The 18,922-nt window shown below is 48.5% G+C and overlaps 3 protein-coding genes across 6 annotated transcripts; 1 reads left to right on the forward strand and 2 right to left on the reverse strand.

The window, feature by feature from the left end:
* Positions 1-20: 20 nt before the first annotated feature.
* chek2 (checkpoint kinase 2) lies at positions 21-5,438 on the reverse strand. The gene is made up of 15 exons (XM_084945597.1): positions 5,328-5,438; positions 4,886-5,156; positions 4,009-4,133; positions 3,772-3,904; positions 3,598-3,688; positions 3,436-3,532; positions 2,989-3,042; positions 2,812-2,876; positions 2,072-2,171; positions 1,892-1,978; positions 1,648-1,811; positions 945-1,060; positions 554-639; positions 272-346; positions 21-195 (listed from the first exon to the last, which is right to left on the reverse strand). Exons 2-15 carry the CDS (start codon positions 5,145-5,147, stop codon positions 85-87), a joined length of 1,566 nt encoding a protein of 521 aa, XP_084801723.1. The 5' UTR covers positions 5,148-5,156; positions 5,328-5,438; the 3' UTR covers positions 21-84.
* A 206-nt stretch (positions 5,439-5,644) lies between these two features.
* Positions 5,645-13,348, forward strand: entr1 (endosome associated trafficking regulator 1). Of its 4 annotated transcripts, none has more exons than XM_084945598.1 (9): positions 5,645-5,760; positions 5,842-5,984; positions 10,034-10,125; positions 10,223-10,364; positions 10,448-10,521; positions 10,601-10,712; positions 10,820-10,882; positions 10,960-11,099; positions 11,928-13,348. In XM_084945598.1, the coding sequence occupies exons 1-9, from the start codon at positions 5,718-5,720 to the stop codon at positions 12,016-12,018; spliced, it is 900 nt and encodes a 299-aa protein (XP_084801724.1). In that variant the 5' UTR covers positions 5,645-5,717; the 3' UTR covers positions 12,019-13,348. The 4 variants fall into 4 exon arrangements, with proteins under 4 accessions (XP_084801724.1, XP_084801727.1, XP_084801726.1 ...); XM_084945601.1 differs by having other exon boundaries at positions 5,842-5,945; positions 9,917-10,125; XM_084945600.1 differs by having other exon boundaries at positions 5,842-5,933.
* Positions 13,349-15,537: 2,189 nt separating this feature from the next.
* Positions 15,538-18,526, reverse strand: LOC146376968 (E3 SUMO-protein ligase ZBED1-like). Its single transcript, XM_084945596.1, has 3 exons — positions 17,693-18,526; positions 16,672-17,300; positions 15,538-16,582 (listed from the first exon to the last, which is right to left on the reverse strand). Exons 1-3 carry the CDS (start codon positions 18,504-18,506, stop codon positions 16,190-16,192), a joined length of 1,836 nt encoding a protein of 611 aa, XP_084801722.1. The 5' UTR covers positions 18,507-18,526; the 3' UTR covers positions 15,538-16,189.
* Between the last annotated feature and the right edge of the window lie 396 nt (positions 18,527-18,922).

Consider the following 18,922-nt stretch of genomic DNA (forward strand, 5'->3'; position numbering starts at 1 on the left):
GCACATTAAAGAGACTCAGCAAAAATGTAAAAATCTTTATTAGAAAACTTTATTTACACCAGGTTCAGCAGCAGAGACATGTGACTACACAGAGGAAGAGGGCGGGGCTTGGCTCCGTTTGGCGGGATGTTGCTCCTCGCCGTCTCCTTCTCGTCCTCGTTTCCTCAGGTGTCTTCCTGAGGTCGACTCCACCTCCTGCAGGGGGAGGAGCTCAATGGATCAGGAGGCAAACTCATGGTTGTACTGTGTTTGTGTTTGTGTGTGTGGTTACCATGGCAGCAGCAGCCCCCCCTCCCTCTGCAGACGGGTACATGAGCCTGTGCGCCGTCTCCAACATCTTCTGGTCCTGCAACCATCACAGAGTGAGCAGCCTACACTTCCCACAATGCACCTGAACATCTTTAACCCTCTTAAGACTTGCTGCTGTGGCGTCAGCTGTGCTGCAGACAGCCAACCGCCATCGTTGAGGGCGGAGTCACTACAAAAACACTGAACACAGCCTGATGCGTGGTTATTTAAGTGAGGGGGGGGGGCGCGTCAGGTGAGGCGTTACCTGTAGCCAGGGGTGCTGCAGAGCTTCCTCGATGCTCATCCTCTTCATCGGATCAACGACCAGCAGCTTCCTCACCACGTCTTTGGCTGAAACACAGACGGGTCATGTGAGTCCAAACACAGGAAACTCCGCCTTTCACCCTCAGGTTCCAAACAAGATGGAACCAAAACAGTGCTGTGCAAAAGTCCTGAGCCCCCCGACGCACTGTGGAACACGCAGTGACTCACTGACACACCTGAACACACCGTGAGCCTGACGGTGACTCCGCGGTGTGAGCAGCTCTCGTTTGCTTGTTTCTAGAAAAATCTCAGCGGTATCATGAAGCGAGCGCCCGACAGCGAGCCCGTCATCACTAACAGTATCGATAAAGTTCAACTGAAGCAGCTCGTACCTTGATCAGAGACGCTCTTCCACTTGGACTGAACCATGGTGAACTCTCCTCTGATGATCTGATCGGTGACCGACTGATGACCAAAGCTCTCGTGGAACGGAGGGTAACCTCCCAGGCTGACGGAGGGAGGAGAGAGAGGAGGACTCAGTGATGAAGCCGGAGTTTCAGCAAATCATCAAACATTACATAGAAATTTTCACAGCTTTCAGGTGGAGATGTTTGACCTCTGACCCTGGCTGTTTCTCTGCGGCTTCCTCGACAGTCACACGCCTGCAGGAGCCAGGTGACATCGCCGCCGAGGTTCCATAAATGACTCGTAAACCACGAGTGGTCAGTGTGTTGTGTTGTAATTGTTTTATTTAGAAATGTAAAATTTCCTTTTTGCACTTCAAGTTATGAAAATGATTCGTTAAACATGTTTGTGGGTTTTACAGAAGAAAATAAAGTTTTTCTACTCTGACGTTTTTTTCGTCTGAATATAGATTTAGATCAATTGTGCGATCGATGTCAATGGCTCCACGCAGGAAGTAGAAACAGACTCTGGCGTGCCGGCAGCGGCTCTGTTTTCATGTGCCGAGGGTAACCAGGCGGGCAAACGAGCGAGTGCACGAGTCGAGGCGGCGCGACAGGTGAATAAACGAAAGCGTTTCTCTGACAACACAAATCATCCATCATCACCCTGCAGCAGGAGGCCGGAGCCTACCAGACGAAGAGCAGCACGCCGAGGCTCCAGGCGTCCACGGCGAGCCCGTAACCTGTGGTGGACGCGTGCGTGAACACCTCCGGAGCCAGGTAAGATGGAGTCCCACAGAGAGTCCTCATCAGCACCGCCTCCTCCAGGATCCGAGACTGGTTAAAGTCCGTCACCTGACGCGCACACACACGCACTCAGTGAGGAGGGAGGAGGTGGTGATGCTGCAGGTGATGCTGCAGGTGAGCGCACGTACCTTGATGAGACACACGTCGTCCTGTGAGGACAGCAGGATGTTCTCCGGCTTTAGGTCTCTGTGGATGATCCCGTTACTGTGGAGATACTACACACACACACACACACACAGTTACAGTCGCTGCACCTGTGTGTGTTTGTGTGTGTGTGCGTGCTCGTTACCATAGCAACACCAGCTAACCTGCACAGCACGAAGCATCTGGTAAAAATAAAGTTTGGCAACAGATTCGTTGAGCTGCTGCGTCGACTTCACTCTGTGGAACAGCTCCCCCCCCTCCATCCTGAAAGGTGAGAGAGAGACACAGGTGAGAGAGAGAGGCTACGTCCACACTATCATTTTCAGTTGTTTTCACAGAGTTGTGCGTCCACTTTGAAACGGCCCAAAACACTTCCGTTCCAGTCCTGCGCGTGTGTGAAACGCAAGAAGATTCGACCTGCCTCATTTCTGTCTGCCGTTTATTTACGTTCTGGCTCTTTGAAGCGTCGCAGCAAAATGTGGAGGAAAAGCACCGAGTTTTTTAAATGGACTCACAATGAGGTGGAGACGTTGCTGCGAGTAACACAAAAGTACAAAGTTGCAAAAGCGAGTGAGAATTAAAGAATTTGAAGAAAAGCTCTCAGGAGCATCTACAGACTGATGTTAATCTTTTTAGGGCTGTCAAACAAAACAACTGCTGTGTGACGCCCTCCGCCACCTTAGTTTAATTGGTCACATGACTGCATCACATGACTAAAATGTGTCATCATTTTGGAAAAGCACCGTGTTCAAATGTATCCGTTTTCAAAACGCGGTGTTTTCCTTGAGCGAAAACGCCGTCTCAGTTTGGACGCGAGGCCAAAATGGAGAGAAAAAAACGAAAACGTATTAGTGTGGACGTGGCCTGAGAGACAGGTGAGAGAGACAGGTGGAGTTTCACGCACAGCTCCAACACGATGTAGAAACTTTCCTCCGTCTGATAGAAGTCCTCCGTCTTTATGAGACAAGGCTGCAGGAGACAAGGAGTGAAGAGAAGGAAAGGAAGGATGAGTGTTGTTACTGGCGATAAAGGAACGTTCCTGTACTTGTGCTTTTTCTTCTTCTTCGTTGGTGTTACTCACGTGGTCGACCCTCTGCAGGATGTCAATCTCCGTCTTTGCGTTTCGTGTCGCCGTCTGTGATTGGACAGAAAAATAAGTCACATGATCACCATTGGTTGTTCCCCTTCAACTCTCAAAATAAGGTTGAGACACCATGTTTGTAGTTCTCTGGGAGGTATCTGTGTTTTCACACCTTGCTGACATTTCATTGGGTTAAACTGAGTTAAATTCAATACCTGATTGGCTGGCACCAGAAATATTTAAATTAAGCAGTGTACTGAGAGTTTAAGCCCCCCTAGTGGTGATTTCATGCAGTGCACTGTTAGTTTGACAGAGAGGGGTGTCTGCATTTTTGATGCTATTAAAATTCATAAATGAACTGACACCATCACACCTGCTGACAAACACGCAGTCGAAAGAAACGAGCAGCGGGTCTCAGCCAATCAGAGAGCAGATGAGGCGACTCACCCCTTCAGACTGAAAGTTCTTCTTGTTTATGATTTTCACTGCAAACTTCCTGCAGGTGGATCGCTCGAAAGCCAGCCGGACCTCGCCACACACTCCTCTGAAACACACACAGTCAGCAGGGTGGCACAGGAAATGACATCACAACGCCACAAAACAACTCACGTGCCGATGCGTCGGGTCAGTAGGTATTTCTCTTGCAGGTCTCTGGGTAGGCTGGACTGATCGTCCGACATCAGGTCGATGAAGACAAAGACTGCAGAGAGACATAAGCAGGAGGTGAGACCGGCACCAGGGTGTCCAGGTGTTTTCAGGTGCTGTTCTGGTGGGCGGAGTCACCTCGGTTTCGTTGTTCAGCCAGAGAGATGACAGCGTTATTGACCAGAGGAAGCTTCTTGTCTTTCCCGATCGGAATCCCATCGAGAAAAGTGCCGTTATTACTGAGGTCCTCCACGAAGACCTCCGAGCCCTCCTGACACACACAGGTGGAGAGAGCGACGTTAAAGCCCCGTGAGCGCAGTACTCACAGTACGATCAGTGCTAATATCAGTGGTAGTAGTACTGCAGTAGTCTCACTCTGTAGATCCTGAAGTGTTTCTTGCTGTAGATTCGGAACTTTCTGGAATTTCGGTCATTTGGATCCTCCAGGACGTAGTTACACCTGGAGTCCCGTCCAAACAGGTACTGGTCCTCTATGCAGTCTGTAAACAAACAAACAGGAAACGGGAAGTGCTGCTCTATGCAGTCTGTAAACAAACAAACAGGAAACAGGAAGTGCTCCTCTATGCAGTCTGTAAACAAACAAACAGGAAACAGGAAGTGCTCCTCTATGCAGTCTGTAAACAAATAAACAGGAAACAGGAAGTGCTCCTCTATGCAGTCTGTAAACAAACAAACAGGAAACAGGAAGTGCTCCTCTATGCAGTCTGTAAACAAACAAACAGGAAACAGGAAGTGCTCCTCTATGCAGTCTGTAAACAAACAAACAGGAAACAGGAAGTGCTCCTCTATGCAGTCTGTAAACAAACAAACAGGAAACAGGAAGTGCTCCTCTATGCAGTCTTCTGCCCCCCCCGTGGAATTACAAAACCTGCAATTCTGGGATTTTATTTGGTTGCTAATTAGCAGCAGCAGCTAGCTCATCCTTTGGTCACTGCTTGAAACAGGAAGAGGTGTTAAAAAACCAGGATGCCACGTCCATCTTTTATCTACAGTCTAAAGATCTGTCACACCTGAAGCACTGTCTGCTGAACAGAAGTATCCTGATTACTTCATGTGTTATTTAAAGTATGGAACAGCAGAGCTCGGCTGGCTGATTATGCTAATTCTGCTGCTAATTCTACTAATTACTATTTCCAGACACAGCACAATATGTTCAGTTTAATGGAATCTGATTAAGAACAGAGTGAACAGAGAACGAGCCAGCGCGCCGGCGTGTTGTGAGCAGCGGTACCGTGGCTCCTGAAGCCCGGGACCATGGGCAGTAGGCGGCCCCAGGGTTGCGGCTCGGGCTCCTCTGGGACGGACGCGAGCGTTACGGGGATAGTGTCCACGCTGCTCAGAGTCCCCGAGCCACTCGACGACTGACTGGCTGAGCTGGGCCCACTGGATGAACTGGAACCAGGCTGGGACTGGGACTTGGCCTGGGACGGGGACAGGGTGGACTGGGTTTGGGACTGAGGACGCTCCCCCTCAGGAGGCCCCTTTTCAGACATCCTTCAGCTCTGCAGACACATGAGAGACAAAATCACGAACAAGAGAAGAAGAGTTTGGGTTTCTGCCGCAGGATCTTGGACATCCGTGGGCTCGTGGCCCCAGAGCACACAGTGCAACATCCCCACGCCCCACTGTGACAGCGTTCAAACACAGACCGCGTGTCCGAGACTCACACTCACCGTGAAACCGGAACCCCGCCGGTGCTGTCAGTGTGCGCGCGCCTTCTCAGCGTGCGCGCGCCTTCTCAGCGAGCTCTGCACTCAGCCGAGCCAGAACCAGCATCCGGGTCTCTGCGCGTCCACGAACCGCGACGCGTGCTTCGATTTCTTGACCGGGACCTTGCGGGACACGCGCTTCCTTGTGGGCTATTTTTTTCTCTGACGTCACGAAGTGGTTCCAGCCAATGATAAGTGGGAATGTGGATCACGTGCACCGGGAGCCGTCGGCTGGTGTTTCCGGGTTTGGTTTGGTCCCGCAGAGGAGATTCAGAGGCTGATCGATAGTTATGATCGATACGTGAACGGAAGTCAGGGGGCGGAGCGAGCCACGTGTCTGTCTGCGAGTCCGACATGTCCAACCAGAGAGGCGGCAAGACTCTGATCATCACAGACGGTGAGTGTCGGCGGGGGGGAAAGGGGGTCTGCAGTCGCCATGTGAGCCTCCATCACAGCTCCAGCTGTTCTGTGTGTGCAGATGAGGAGGTGGAGGAGGAGGCGGAGGAGCTCAACCCGTTCTCCTTCAGAGAGTTTCTGCGCTGGAAGAACCAGGACCCGGACCCGGAGCAGGCACGCACTGAGGTCAGAGCTGCACAGCTGGAGGTGCACCTCTGTCCTCCGGTAAGGCAGCGAGCACAAACACAGAGTGGGTCTGTGCTCACAGCTGTGACACGCGTGTACATGTGCATATTTAAAAGAGTGACACAAACTTCAAACCGCTGCGCTGTGGCGGTCGTGGATGTGATCGCTGTGGGCCGAGCGTGTAATCGGCTCACAGCTCAGACTCAAACCGTCCATCGGCCCCACGCTGAGTGTTCAGCCCACGTCATGCTGCTGAGTAACTGTTCTCATGAAACTGCAGAGATGACCTGAGCTCAGCTGCTGTTTCTCAAAATCTGCAGAAAACAGCGACTCCATCACAAACACACGCGTGTCACAGCTGTGAGCACAGACCCACACTGAGCGCCTGCAGTGACACAACACATGCTCTGTGACGTCATCTGACCCCACCTGCTCCTCCTCGGAACGACCTCCACAAACCAACGAGGTTACAACACAGCGTGGAGTCAGATGTGCGTTTTGTAGTCCAGCTTCTGCTCGTTGTAGTTTCAACACTTTGGGTATCCGGCGTCACGCCGTTAAGCAGACACGAGTCTCAGCATCAGAAAGACTTTATTTATCCTCAAGGGGCAATTAACAAACAACAGCATAACGTTGATGATAAGGACAATAAGAGCAGGCAATAAGAGTGAGATAATAAATTCACAGAATACACAGTTTTAAAATTAAAGTGACTAAAAGTGAGTAAAGTGTCAGTAGTGTAAGAAGAGTGTAGTTTCTGTTTCTGGTGGGGGAAATGTTCTTATCTGCTGGAGTTAAAAAGCAGAGCTGCTTTGGGGACAAAGGTGGCGCTCCTCCTCCTCTCAGTCCTGCAGGAAATGCAGCGGAGGCGTCGCCCAGAGGGGAGCCATTGAAATGCGAGGTGAAGAATGTGAGAGGGGTCGTTGATGATTTTGGCTGCCTGTCTGAGGCCTGTTGGCTGAAAACCTGCGCCAGACACTGATGCAGTGTGCTGCAGTCTGTTCCTGTATGAAGGCTGAGGGACTGGAACCAGCAGCTGATGGAGAAGGTCATGATGCTTTCCAGGAAGGCGTAGTAAAAAGTCATCATGATGGGTGTGCTGACTCCAAAGGAGGTATAGCCGTTGGTGGCACCTCCTGAGAATCTCCTCTGTGTTTGTCAAAGATGGTTCCCAGGTATTTGTACCCCTCAGCTACCTCCACTGGCTTCCCGTGGATGGTGGTGGTGACTGAAGCAGCCAGATCCCTCTGCCTGCTGGAGAAGGTCACCACCTTTGCTCACGTTCAGTTCAAGTTTGGAGCTGTCACACCACTCTACAAACTCCTGCAGAGTGGGCCGTGGTGTTGTGAGGGGCCTGACAGCAGTGACAGGAAAACTGTGTCGTCAGCATATTTCACCAGGTGACAGTTGGGCTGTGTGGATCTGCAGTCATCGGTGTAGAGGATGAAGAGCAGGGGGGAGAGCGCACAGCCCTGGGGGGAGCCAGTGGAGGTGGAACGGAGAGAAGAAAGAGAGCTGTTGACCCGAACTTTCTGAGTCCTGTTGGTCAAAAAGTCCAATATCCACAGGATTAGCTGATCATCCAGGTGAAATCGGGTGGAAAGTTTAGTGGGCAGGATGTGAGGCTGCAGAGTGTTGAACGCTGATGAGAAACCAGCAAACAGAAGTCTGGCGGAGGAGTCAGGCCCTCTTGACCTCCCTGTTGACCTCCTTATTATCAGTGCAGAGCCGTGAAGAAAATCCTCTTTTTTTTATTAAGGATTTCCTTGAGCTCGTTGGTGATCCAGGGTTTGTTGTCGGGGTAGATGGAGACTGTTTTTGAGGGATAATGTTGTCAACACAGAAGGAGATGTATGATGTCACCGTGTTGACTTGTTTGTCGATGTCATCAGAGGGAGAAAGAAGGCTGTCCCAGTCAGTGGCTTCGAAACATCCTTGTAGGGTGAGGATACTTTCCTCTGTCCACTGCTTGATGTTTTTGGTGACCTTTCTAATCCTCTCGATGACCGGGGCGTAAGCAGGGGCCAGCAGGATGGTGTGGTGGTCTGCTGAGCCGAGATGGGGGGAGGGGTAGGGCTTTAAATGCATCTGGTACAGAGCCGTAGCTTTTATCCAGAGTCTTCCCCTGACGTGTGCTGCATGTAACATACTGTTGGTATCCTTTAAGCGACTTGTCAGGGGAACAGTGGTTGAAATCACCCAAGATGAACTTGGGAGAGTCCGGTGATAACTGCTCCAGTTTGTCCAGAGTGTTGGTGAAGTGCTCTGTGGCTTTAGCTGCATCAGCTCTGGGGTGGATGTAAACCCCAGTGCACAGCTTCTCTCTCACAGTGACTGCAGAGCACCAGCTGTTGTTTACATACAGACACACGCCGCCGCCATGTTGTTTCCCGGTGCATTCGCGGTCTCTGTCCAGACAAAGAGGTGGTGAAAAGCCATCAATCAATCCCACTTTTCTCTTCCTCACCGGGGTCGAGGGAAAGAGGTTAGGGGATACGGTCTACGTAGGGCGGGTCCTTCCGAGGTCACGAACACCAGAAGTGCAGACCTGTTAAACTGGACACGCGGTTCTTGTTGCCTAGCAACTGCGACAGCAGCAGCTATAGCCGTGGCCTTGTCTTGATGCACGCTCAGTCATCCAGGTTAGGAAATCCCAAAAAGCTGGTTGTGTTCATCTGGACGTTTTCAGTGGGAGTCTCATCATCATCAGGTGACTCCTTCAGTGTCAGCTGACTGCAGGTTCCAACCTTATAAACAGGACATCTGCATAACGACTGACACAGCAGTATGGGCCCACTCTAACCCACTGATGAGTCCCACTCACAGAGGGTTGGGGAATGGCTGCAGTCACTGTAAGATGGTGACAGGTGTTCCCTTAGGCCCCTCCTTCATGCTTCGACATCAACAACCCACTGACAGGTGTCAGTATTTCCACGGCTGGACAGTTAAAAACAGTGTTTCTGTCGCTGCCACAGTGTAACCTGAAGTGTCCATCAAAAGGACCAATCACACCGGGAGCCTGTGCTTCTTTAGGCTCCGCCTACCCATGATAGCGTGAAACTAGCAGCGTGTTGGTTATGGAATATAATTTCGTACATTTCAGTTCAAATTCAATACCTGCGACTGATTCGCAGACAAATATAAATAAACTGCAGCCACAGTCTGAAGTCACATTTAAACATGTGATCCTTTGTATGTTTCACACAACATGAACTGATGCATGCATATTTATTTACTGGAGAGAAAACTGCAACAAACAATAGTTGAACTAAATACACTGTGGATCAATCAGAGCTGTGTGTGGTTCCCTGTATTCTGTCTGTCCTGCAGGACAAACATCAGCGAGCGGGTCCCTGCATGCAGCTGGTACAGTTAGTGTTGGAGATGCTTCTGCAAATATCTAGAAACTGTTTCAGTGTTTCCACCGACTGCAGAGATCAGCTGTTCTCCTCTGCATGTCTCAGCTGCTGCTGGCTCCTCCTCCTCTTCACACACTGTCCCGGTGTATCATCAGGGGTGGAGAGCCTCTGTGCCGTCTCCTCTCTCCGGACTCTGGACTCAACCGTGGCCATTAACAACAAAGGCAGAAAACTTGATCAAATATCTGTTAACAGATGAAAACACAGTTTTCTCCTCTAAGCACACGGTCTGTCTGTCTTATCATTAGTAGCTTATACAGGATGAGAACTTCAGCGCAGCATGCTTGAGTCTGTGTCCTCAGCACAGTCCACGGGCCAGATGTTTGGTCCCCGTAAATACACTTGGCTTACAGCCTGAACCGTCTGCTCGGTGTAAACGTTGACGTACGTTTGGCTTCACAGCGACAAACAGACCAAAGCTCGTACGACCCGAGCCATGTTAGATATCGCTAACGTCACCTAACTTCGCCGAAGGTTAGCTGAGTTTAACATGTTTTCAGATTCTTCGTTATGCTAACATTCGTCCGTTTCTGGACCGCTTCCCTTCGACAGGCCGCTATTTTTTCCAAAACATTTCTTCAACCTCAGATTCGCAGTGAATCCTGGGATAGCGTGGACCACGAAGGATACACCCGACCCGCCTCACACAGCCTCTGTCTGTCTCATCAGGAGGAGGAGGAGTGGGGGCGGAGCTTCCAGTCAGGCGTTGGCAGCACCTCCTCCCTGTGCACAGAGGAGGAAGAAGAAGAGGAGGAGACCAGGTGAGTCTGATGAAGGGCGGGGCGTAAAAATGTCCGAGCAGCTTCTGTGCAGATGAAACTGCACCTGCCGTGAAGTCACCTTCACCTGTGTCACCAGGTTCTCCTCCAAACCTGAAGCAGCTGCAGGAGGAGGTGCAGTAGGAGGAGGAGAGAATTATGAAGGAGATGACGAGACCTCAATGGCTGAGCCAGCCAACTTCTGCAGGAGGAGGAGTGCCAGGAGCAGCCAGACGCAGCAGGTAACCCAACCACGGAGCGCTTAGTTCAGGGAGCGTGGGACAAAGCAGAACAGGCGTGTTAACGAGCTCCTGTTCTGTCTCAGCTGAAGGAGGAGAACGCAGCACTGAGGAGGACCGTCAGGGAGCTGCAGAGGAGAGCCGAAGTGAACGAACGCAGGTTTGTACCAACCAATCACAGGACAGCGCCACAATATGTCGCTGACCAATCATTTACCCAGCATGCCTCTGTCTCCCAGGGCGTCGCAGCTCTCGGAGGAGCTGCTGCAGAGGAGGCGTCAGGAGGAGAAGGAGGCCCAGGACCTGGAGAGCATGGTTCACTCTGTGGAGCAGAACCTCCACCTGATGACGGTACACACAAACACAGTGTTTGCATGAACGTGTGTGTGTGTGTGTGTGTGTGCGTGTGTGTGTGTGTGTGATTGTATGTAAAAATACTCTACGTCTGTCCATGTTAGAGGCGAGCGGTGAAAGCGGAGAACGCCGTTTCCAAACTGAAGGCGGAGCTACAGCAGCTGCAGGTGAGATGGAGAATGAATCATTGATTATTGATAATCTGCTGGCTGTGTGTATCAGCGCGCGTGTGTGTGTGTTTGAGGCCGAGGTGGATTCTCTGCGGGCTGAGAACAACGGTCTGAAGTCGATGGAGTCTCAGGTCGTCATGACGATGAGGCAAAATGCTCAGGTGGCATCCGACTACCTGAACAAGATGGCGAGCCACGCCCACTCCTCCATCCGGTCAGTACCTGCAGACACATACAGCCATCAGCCACAACACCAAGCTGTTAATGCTGCTGCTCTCTCCCTGTCACCTGTCTCTGTCTTACCTGTGTCTGTCTCACCTGTGTCTGTCTCACCTGTGTCTCCCTGTCACCTGTCTGTCTCACCTGTCTGTCTCACCTGTGTCTCCCTGTCACCTGTCTGTCTCACCTGTGTCTGTCTCACCTGTCTCTGTGTCACCTGTGTCTGTCTCACCTGTGTCACCTGTGTCTGTCTCACCTGTGTCTCCCTGTCACCTGTCTGTCTCACCTGTGTCTGTCTCACCTGTGTCTCCCTGTCACCTGTCTGTCTCACCTGTGTCTGTCTCACCTGTCTCTGTGTCACCTGTGTCTGTCTCACCTGTCTCTGTGTCACCTGTGTCTGTCTCACCTGTGTCTCCCTGTCACCTGTCTGTCTCACCTGTCTCTGTGTCACCTGTGTCTGTCTCACCTGTGTCTCCCTGTCACCTGTCTGTCTCACCTGTCTCCGTCTCACCTGTGTCTCCCTGTCACCTGTCTGTCTCACCTGTCTCCGTCTCACCTGTGTCTCCCTGTCACCTGTCTGTCTCACCTGTCTCTGTCTCACCTGTGTCTCCCTGTCACCTGTCTGTCTCACCTGTGTCTGTCTCACCTGTGTCTCCCTGTCACCTGTCTGTCTCACCTGTCTCTGTCTCACCTGTCTCTGTCCCACCTGTGTCTCCCTGTCACCTGTCTGTCTCACCTGTGTCTGTCTCACCTGTCTCTGTCCCACCTGTGTCTCCCTGTCACCTGTCTGTCTCACCTGTGTCTGTCTCACCTGTCTCTGCAGGCAGCTGCTGGGGGAAGCAGAGACTCTGCGTTTGGTGTCTCAGCTGTTGCAGTCCATCGATAAAATCTCCTCCCTGAACTCAGAGTCCTGAACTCCTTCGGACCTCCTGGTTGTCATGTAAACATCCAGGAGAGGTCTGTCTGTGAGATCAGAGGTCAGCAGGTATTTTATTTTGGAAGGCCCCAGCTATGCTGACTGCTGATTGGTGGACTCTGACTGTGTGAGGGCCGAGCATCATGTTGATTCATAAACTCTGTGATAATAAAGCGCTCTGATGATCGGGGGTGTGCACCACGAAGACGACTTTTTGGCTGATCCGGGTGACTTCAGGGTTAACGTCGGTTTTCTGAAGGTGGCTGGCCAATCAGCTGTCTTGAACGTAGCGTCACCATTCCTGGAGGATCCCTCGGACCGCTACGGGGAGAACGGGAGGTTCTGGAGGCTTCGTGCGCTGAGCTTCAATAGTCTTTTTTTCCCCTGTTGGCAGCAAGTTCAAGTTTATTTATATAGCACATCTGTTGACAAAAGTAGTCAAAGCAGAAAACATAAAATAGGATAAAACAAATTTGAAGCGGTTTCATTGTTCTGTAAACATTCATGTATTCGTGCTGAGCTCGTGTCAGGTTTGTAATGTGGCACACGCCACCCCCCCAATGCGCAGATCAAACCCTGGGTTATCTTGGCAGGTTGTAACCGGCTGTATCCTGATCGCCAACGTTAGTGTAACATAAGGTAAAGATGCCATCTTGTATGTCCCAGCTCCAAGGGGGCGTGTCAGAGTGTTTACCTGGATAAATAAGGATGTATGCGTGACTTTTTCCAAAAGCTGATTGCAGCTTCTACTTCGTATAAAACAGGGAAACATCCTCACCGCCAGTGCAGAAGTGCAGCTTCCGTATTTGTTGCGTCTCATTGAGAAAAACACGATTGGCTAAAGAGACAACCAGGAAACAAGAACAAGTACATAAGAGAAAGCATGATGTCTGATACAGTCGATCAGACAGATCATTACCCACATATACAAAACCAACTATGATACACAATATAAAACAGGTGACTGGGTGTGTGTCTGTCTGTGTGTGCCCTGTGGTAGACCTGTCCAGGGTGTACCCTGTACCCACAGGCACCTGGGAAAGTTTTAGCCCCACCCCCCGTGACCCTGACCTGGATGAGAGGAAGAGAATGGATGAAAAATATGAGCCACAGAAAACAGAACAACAGATGAAGCCATGAGAAATACACAGAAAGCCTAAACTGAGCTGGCGTCGCTTCGAGGACTCTGATCGTTCGACTGACTCGGGACTGTTGACTCGTTTAAGCTAACTTACATCCTGCTGTAACCAGGCAGACCAACTAATACGTACCAACAGAGAGACCTGATGTTTAATAATGATTAAATAATAATGTTCAATAATGAGAAATGGTGTGTTACTGCCACCTGCTGGTGTGGAGTGTGAACTGCAGCCAAACAGAGTCCAGGATGTAGCAGTGAGTAAAAGTGAAATGGAAGAAAATGTTAGATGAACTGGAGCTCTGTGAGTTAGGACTGGTTTTAAATGAAGTTTACTTCATTTATTTAAGGTACTTAAAAGGATGAATGTCTGCTCGCTTTAGCTCATGGTACAGCCGCCTTCATATCAACATGCGTGTAAACGATAAGTGTTGCTAGGCAATAGTTTTACATCCATTCCTAAGGAGTCAAAATGACATGTCGGCCAGTTTTAGGTGGTCTTAATCTTTTTCTTTTGATCACACACAACTCAAAATTCCCTGTTTGATGAAAAAGTCCATTTCAGGAAAAGTCGTGAAAATGTTTTGTTTGAATTATAACAGAGTTATATGAATTTCAAAATGTCAGTGGATGGATGTGGCGTGCCGGTGTTAACGGACGGCTTCGCTTCCTGCTTTTCGCCTGATCCGAGGTCTCGTTTTGTGCCTGATGTGGTGTGGAGGGTTTGTGGGGACGAGCGAGAGTGTTCTCTCACTTTATATTGGGATTAACAAGCTTCAGATGAAGCTTTGACACATGAAAGGCTTTGACTTTATTGAAACAGAGCCAATCAAACAGATTGATTGATTGGAGTGATGATAGGATCGATAATCGCTGCTGGAGTCAAACCTCTGAGATCACAGGGATTGAAGAAAATCAGGATGCTTGAGTCTGTGCTTTCTGCTCAGTGAGCATGCTCAGAGTGAGCATGCTCAGCTCTGTTACCATGACAACCATGGCAGCTCTCACTGGCACAGCCTTTTTATACTCTTCTTCACAGCTTCTGGGTGGACTAGCACACTGCGAACCTGGACTGAGTGGACCCTGGGGTCCTTGGTTCCGTTTGTCCTCGGCCTGAGACGGACACACTTTACTGATGTGGGACTTTCTGGGATTCTGCATCAAACTGAGTTGAAAGATTTGTGCGCAGACAGAGTTTTAAAGCGATATCGTGACAGAAATGTGAACTTCTAACAGGAAACACTGACAGAACTCCAATAAGCTGTAATAATAAGAGTCAGAGCTGTTAATGTGAATGGAGCCAGGGTCTATAATCCCATTAAAATACAGATCAAAGTGCTGTGAGTAGGATTAAAGCTTCAGTCAGATCCTAAAAACACTGAAAAGTACTAAACTAAGATGGGTGTAGATCCCGCGTGCTGAGGGAGGAGTTGTACCGTGCAGACGGTGTCTGATTGGCTGAGAGCTTCTGACCTCACAGAAACGCAGCCTTTATATACCCGACACTGATCATGTGACCCGAAGGATTCTTAGGAAAAAGTGAGCGTATTACTCGGTACCCTGACCCACTCGCCACTTTCCACAGAACTCATGCTGACTTCCTGCCACAGCTAACCACCACAAGAAACACCATATCTATACACCAGTGCACCAAATCACAGGCTGTTTCCACATAAGACTGAAAGTCCCAGCCAGGAGACCATCCTGGTATCAGGTTAACGCACACCTGTCCCACAGGCTCCACGTTGAAAATTTACCCACAATGCATTTTTCCTCTAAGTCAAAGACATCAAACTGTGATATGTGTCCTCATACTGATGATCACTGCATCAACAACACTGTGAGTTTTGCAGTGGGTGTAAAAGTGTTTGCAGTTTTTCAGCCCTGAAAGTTTTCTGGACTTATGAAGGAAAGAAAAATCATTCAAAAGGGTCAAATTTGTAGTTTTAACTCATTTATGTGGAAAACCTTCATTTAAAATGTAAATCTTTGTTTGGCAGACACACTGACCCCGAGGTCATGTGGCTCACTGGCTTCACATCAAGCCTGCAGAGTCCAGCTTATCATCATCGCAGTACGTGTGAGGAAGTGTTGGAGTTGGTGCACAGCGGACGCCTTCGGTGGACCCCGCCTCTCGCCCTCGCAGAGCCAGGATAGGCTCCAGAATTTGTGCATACGTTCATTTTTGTATTTCAAAAAAATGATTCGTTAAACGTGTTGGTGGGTTTAAAAATATAAAGAATATAACCTTTTCTTCTCTAATTTTATGATTTTGTCAGATTTTAGAATAATCCTTTAATCGTCCCACAAGGGGAAATTTGGTTGTAACTAGGGCTGAACGATTATGGAAAATAATCTAATTGCGATTTTTTTGCCCCAATATTGCGATTGCGATGCGATATGCGATTATTTTTTAAGGTCTTTGTCTTCTGTATTATTAAACAAAGACAAGCAATACATCATATAGTATGGCCAATACTATATTACATTAATTTTAAACTGTTCTTTCCTGGAAGACAGACCTCTGTTATGATGACATGAGGTGATGCATGAATTGATGACTGACATTTTTATTTAACTTCTTCAATCACAACAGTATATTTGAACATACACAATAGTTTATTTTTAGCTTACAAACATCTGAGCATAAAGTGCTGACAAGGAACCCTGGTGTAAACATTAAAATGAAAGTCAGTACAATGTGCCGATTGCAGAAATATACATAAAAAAATCAGTGGCTTTACCACACTCAGTTTTTCGACATCTGTGAACTACTAGACAGTCATTAAATTAAAAAATAATATTAAATAAATAAAACTAATAAATAAAAAATACACACATCTTACTGATCTCTGCAGTCAGTAACATTACACATAAAGTGCAAACATAATAGCAATTGTATAAACACACACAAACACGCCTTTAAATTAAAACTGGCTGAACATCTTGATTATCTGCAGTAAGTAACAGCAACACAGCACAAACTAAAGTGCACAATGAGTATGGCTCAGCTAGCCATAATCATCCTAGCTCACAGGTTTTTTGCTAGGAAGACCAGCATATCTACTTTTGCTGGCTTTAAGGATGAGCGAGTGCAGGTCACTATATTCCCTCCAGTGCTGAACAGACGCTCTGAGGGGGCACTTGTGGCTGGCACACACAGATATTTGCGGGCCATCTTGCACAGTCGTGGAAAGTGAATGTTGTGCACCTTCCACCAGGCTAAGGGATCATCCTCTCCGTCAATGACAGGGGTCAACAGGTAACTATTCAACTCTGCCTCCACGACATCTTCAAGTGGCAGAGGCAAAGCTGAAGAGGCCGCACTGGTTTTAAAAAGACTACCAAGAGTCTTCTTTGCCTTTCCCCCAGAGGCCTGTGCACTTGGAGAATTTTGAGCAGTTTCAGTGCGAGACCTCTTCTCCTGCCAGATGGGAACAGAGACATTAGTTTTGCAGTTAGCTTATATATAAATATTATGTGTTTGTGGAAATATAATTTTCAAGGATTTACCTGATTATGTGTACGTCTAGCCGATTCCACCATTTCTGTCTTCAGTCGGGCCTTAATGGCAGGAAGGTTGTCTGCACTGATGTATTGCGTTTTGAACCTAGGGTCCATGAACGACGCAACATCCAAAAGCTCCTGGGTGTTGAGGTCACTATACTTGTCGTTGAGGTATGCCAGGACCTTGGTTTTAATTGATCTAGTCAGATCAGTGTCCTCAGCATCTTCAGCCAAGACTGATGTTGCCAGAAGATGGAGAACTGGCTTGAGGTAGGAGATGCTCACATACTCTTCTCCAGAAAGAGCATCAGTAAATTCGGAGAGAGGATGCAGTGCCTTATGAATGGACTCCAACACTTCAGCATCCTGCCAGGTTGGGATGAGGGAGCGTGCATGTCGGTCACCTGTCAATACCTGCGATATGGCTTTCATCTGTTCCAGCACTCTGGCAATCATTTTCTCTTTGGACCCCCATCTTGTAGGGCACTCAGTAATGAGAGAGTGCTCAGGAAGCTTAAGCTCCTTCTGTGCCTCAGTGAGTGCTGCCTTTTTCTTCCAACTGTGCGAGAAGTGCCCCACCAACTTCTTGCACAGCCCAATTGCTCTTGATACTCTACCATCTTTGATTGCATTTTCTGGAGGGAAAAAAAAATAAAGTAAAAAGTAAAATTAGTGTTAGACATACAATTGCAGTTATGATGCAAGGTTTCACCATTTCTCTCTCTCTCTCAAATTCAAAGTTGCTTTATTAGCATGACTATGGGAACAGTGTTGCCAAAGCTATTGTTACATACATCATGACATACAAGAACATAAGACCATAAGACAAAAACAAAAAAGAAAATACATAAGAAGAGGTGGGTACATCAGTGTGGGGTTGACATAACATATCTAGAATTAACAGCAGTAAAGAACAAGATAAATAATAGTGTGGTGTGTTTGTGGGAGAGAGTGATACACAGGCTCGCGCATACATGCATGCACACGCACGCACACACTCTCTCTCTCTCTCACGGCAGTAACTTACCAATAGCAAGATGTAATCTGTGTCCGAAACACTGGAGCCTGGTCCATTCGTTCAGCTGTGCTGCTTTCACCATATTTGACGCGTTGTCCGTCGTTATGCAGACAAGGTTGTCTTCAGGGAGATCCCAACACGCAAGCCCCTCTCTCAGGCCAGCAGCAATGTTTTCCCCTGTGTGGTCTTCGGGGAAGTAGGCCGTTTGTAGGCTGCGAGCTTCGAGGTGGAGGTCTTCGGTAATGTAATGCACCGTCAGACTTTGATAGGGTTCTGCTGTACGGCTTGACCACATGTCTGTTGTCGCCGCAAAAAACTCAACAGCCTTTAACTCCGCTGCAACCCTCCGCCTACATTGCATATGTAGCTCGGGTATTGCAGTCTGACTGAAATACGTGCGGGAGGGCATTCTGTACCTCTTATCCAGTGTAGTTACCAAATTATTGAACCCAGGCTTGGTCACCGTATTGACGGGCATCATGTCTTTCGCGATGCAGTGGGTTACTGCTTTGGTGATTTCCACGTGCCGTTTTGAAGTGCGTTCATATGGCGTAACACCTTCAAACAGTTCGGTCAGTGATCCTTGCCGAGTAACGTTACTAGGTTTATTCTGCACACTACTAGATTTTTTAGCCATACATCTATCATACTCTGTTTTGTGCTGAGTCTTAAGGTGCTGGTACAAATTCGTAGTGTTTCCCCGAGATGTAGAAACTCTACCAAGACAGGTTTTACACAGTACCTGACTCTGTGCGACATCATCTCTTTTAAACCCAAAATATTCCCACACGGCTGATGTGCAGTTCCTCTTTGGTACTAGCATCCCCGCAGGCTCTGGTTCTGTTGAACCCGAGGCAAAACTTTGCTCCCCGTGTCACGTGACCAGAGTGCAGCCTCTGTGGTTAGACAATCTCGTTTGATCATATCACATGTTTTACTCGCGCATGTCACGTAAACAGAGTATAATCGCAGCCTTTGCGGTTAGAAAATTGCACTTGATCATGTCGCGATATTATCGCAAATGCGATATATCGTTCAGCCCTAGTTGTAACAGCAGCCAGAAAGACACATATACAAACAAACAGTACACGGAACAGAAACATTTTTTCTTACATATTTACATTAAAGACAATCGTTACTATATACAGAGAGTACTGTGCAGTTATTAAATTAAATAAAAATAACTACAGATAAGAGGCAAACCAGGTTGCAGTGCGAATCGGTTAATTAACTTATTGC

The sequence above is a fragment of the Perissodus microlepis genome, chromosome 12 (assembly GCF_051167445.1).
Source record: "Perissodus microlepis isolate ML-2025 ecotype Zambia chromosome 12, ASM5116744v1, whole genome shotgun sequence".
In the NCBI taxonomy this organism is placed as follows: domain Eukaryota; kingdom Metazoa; phylum Chordata; class Actinopteri; order Cichliformes; family Cichlidae; genus Perissodus; species Perissodus microlepis.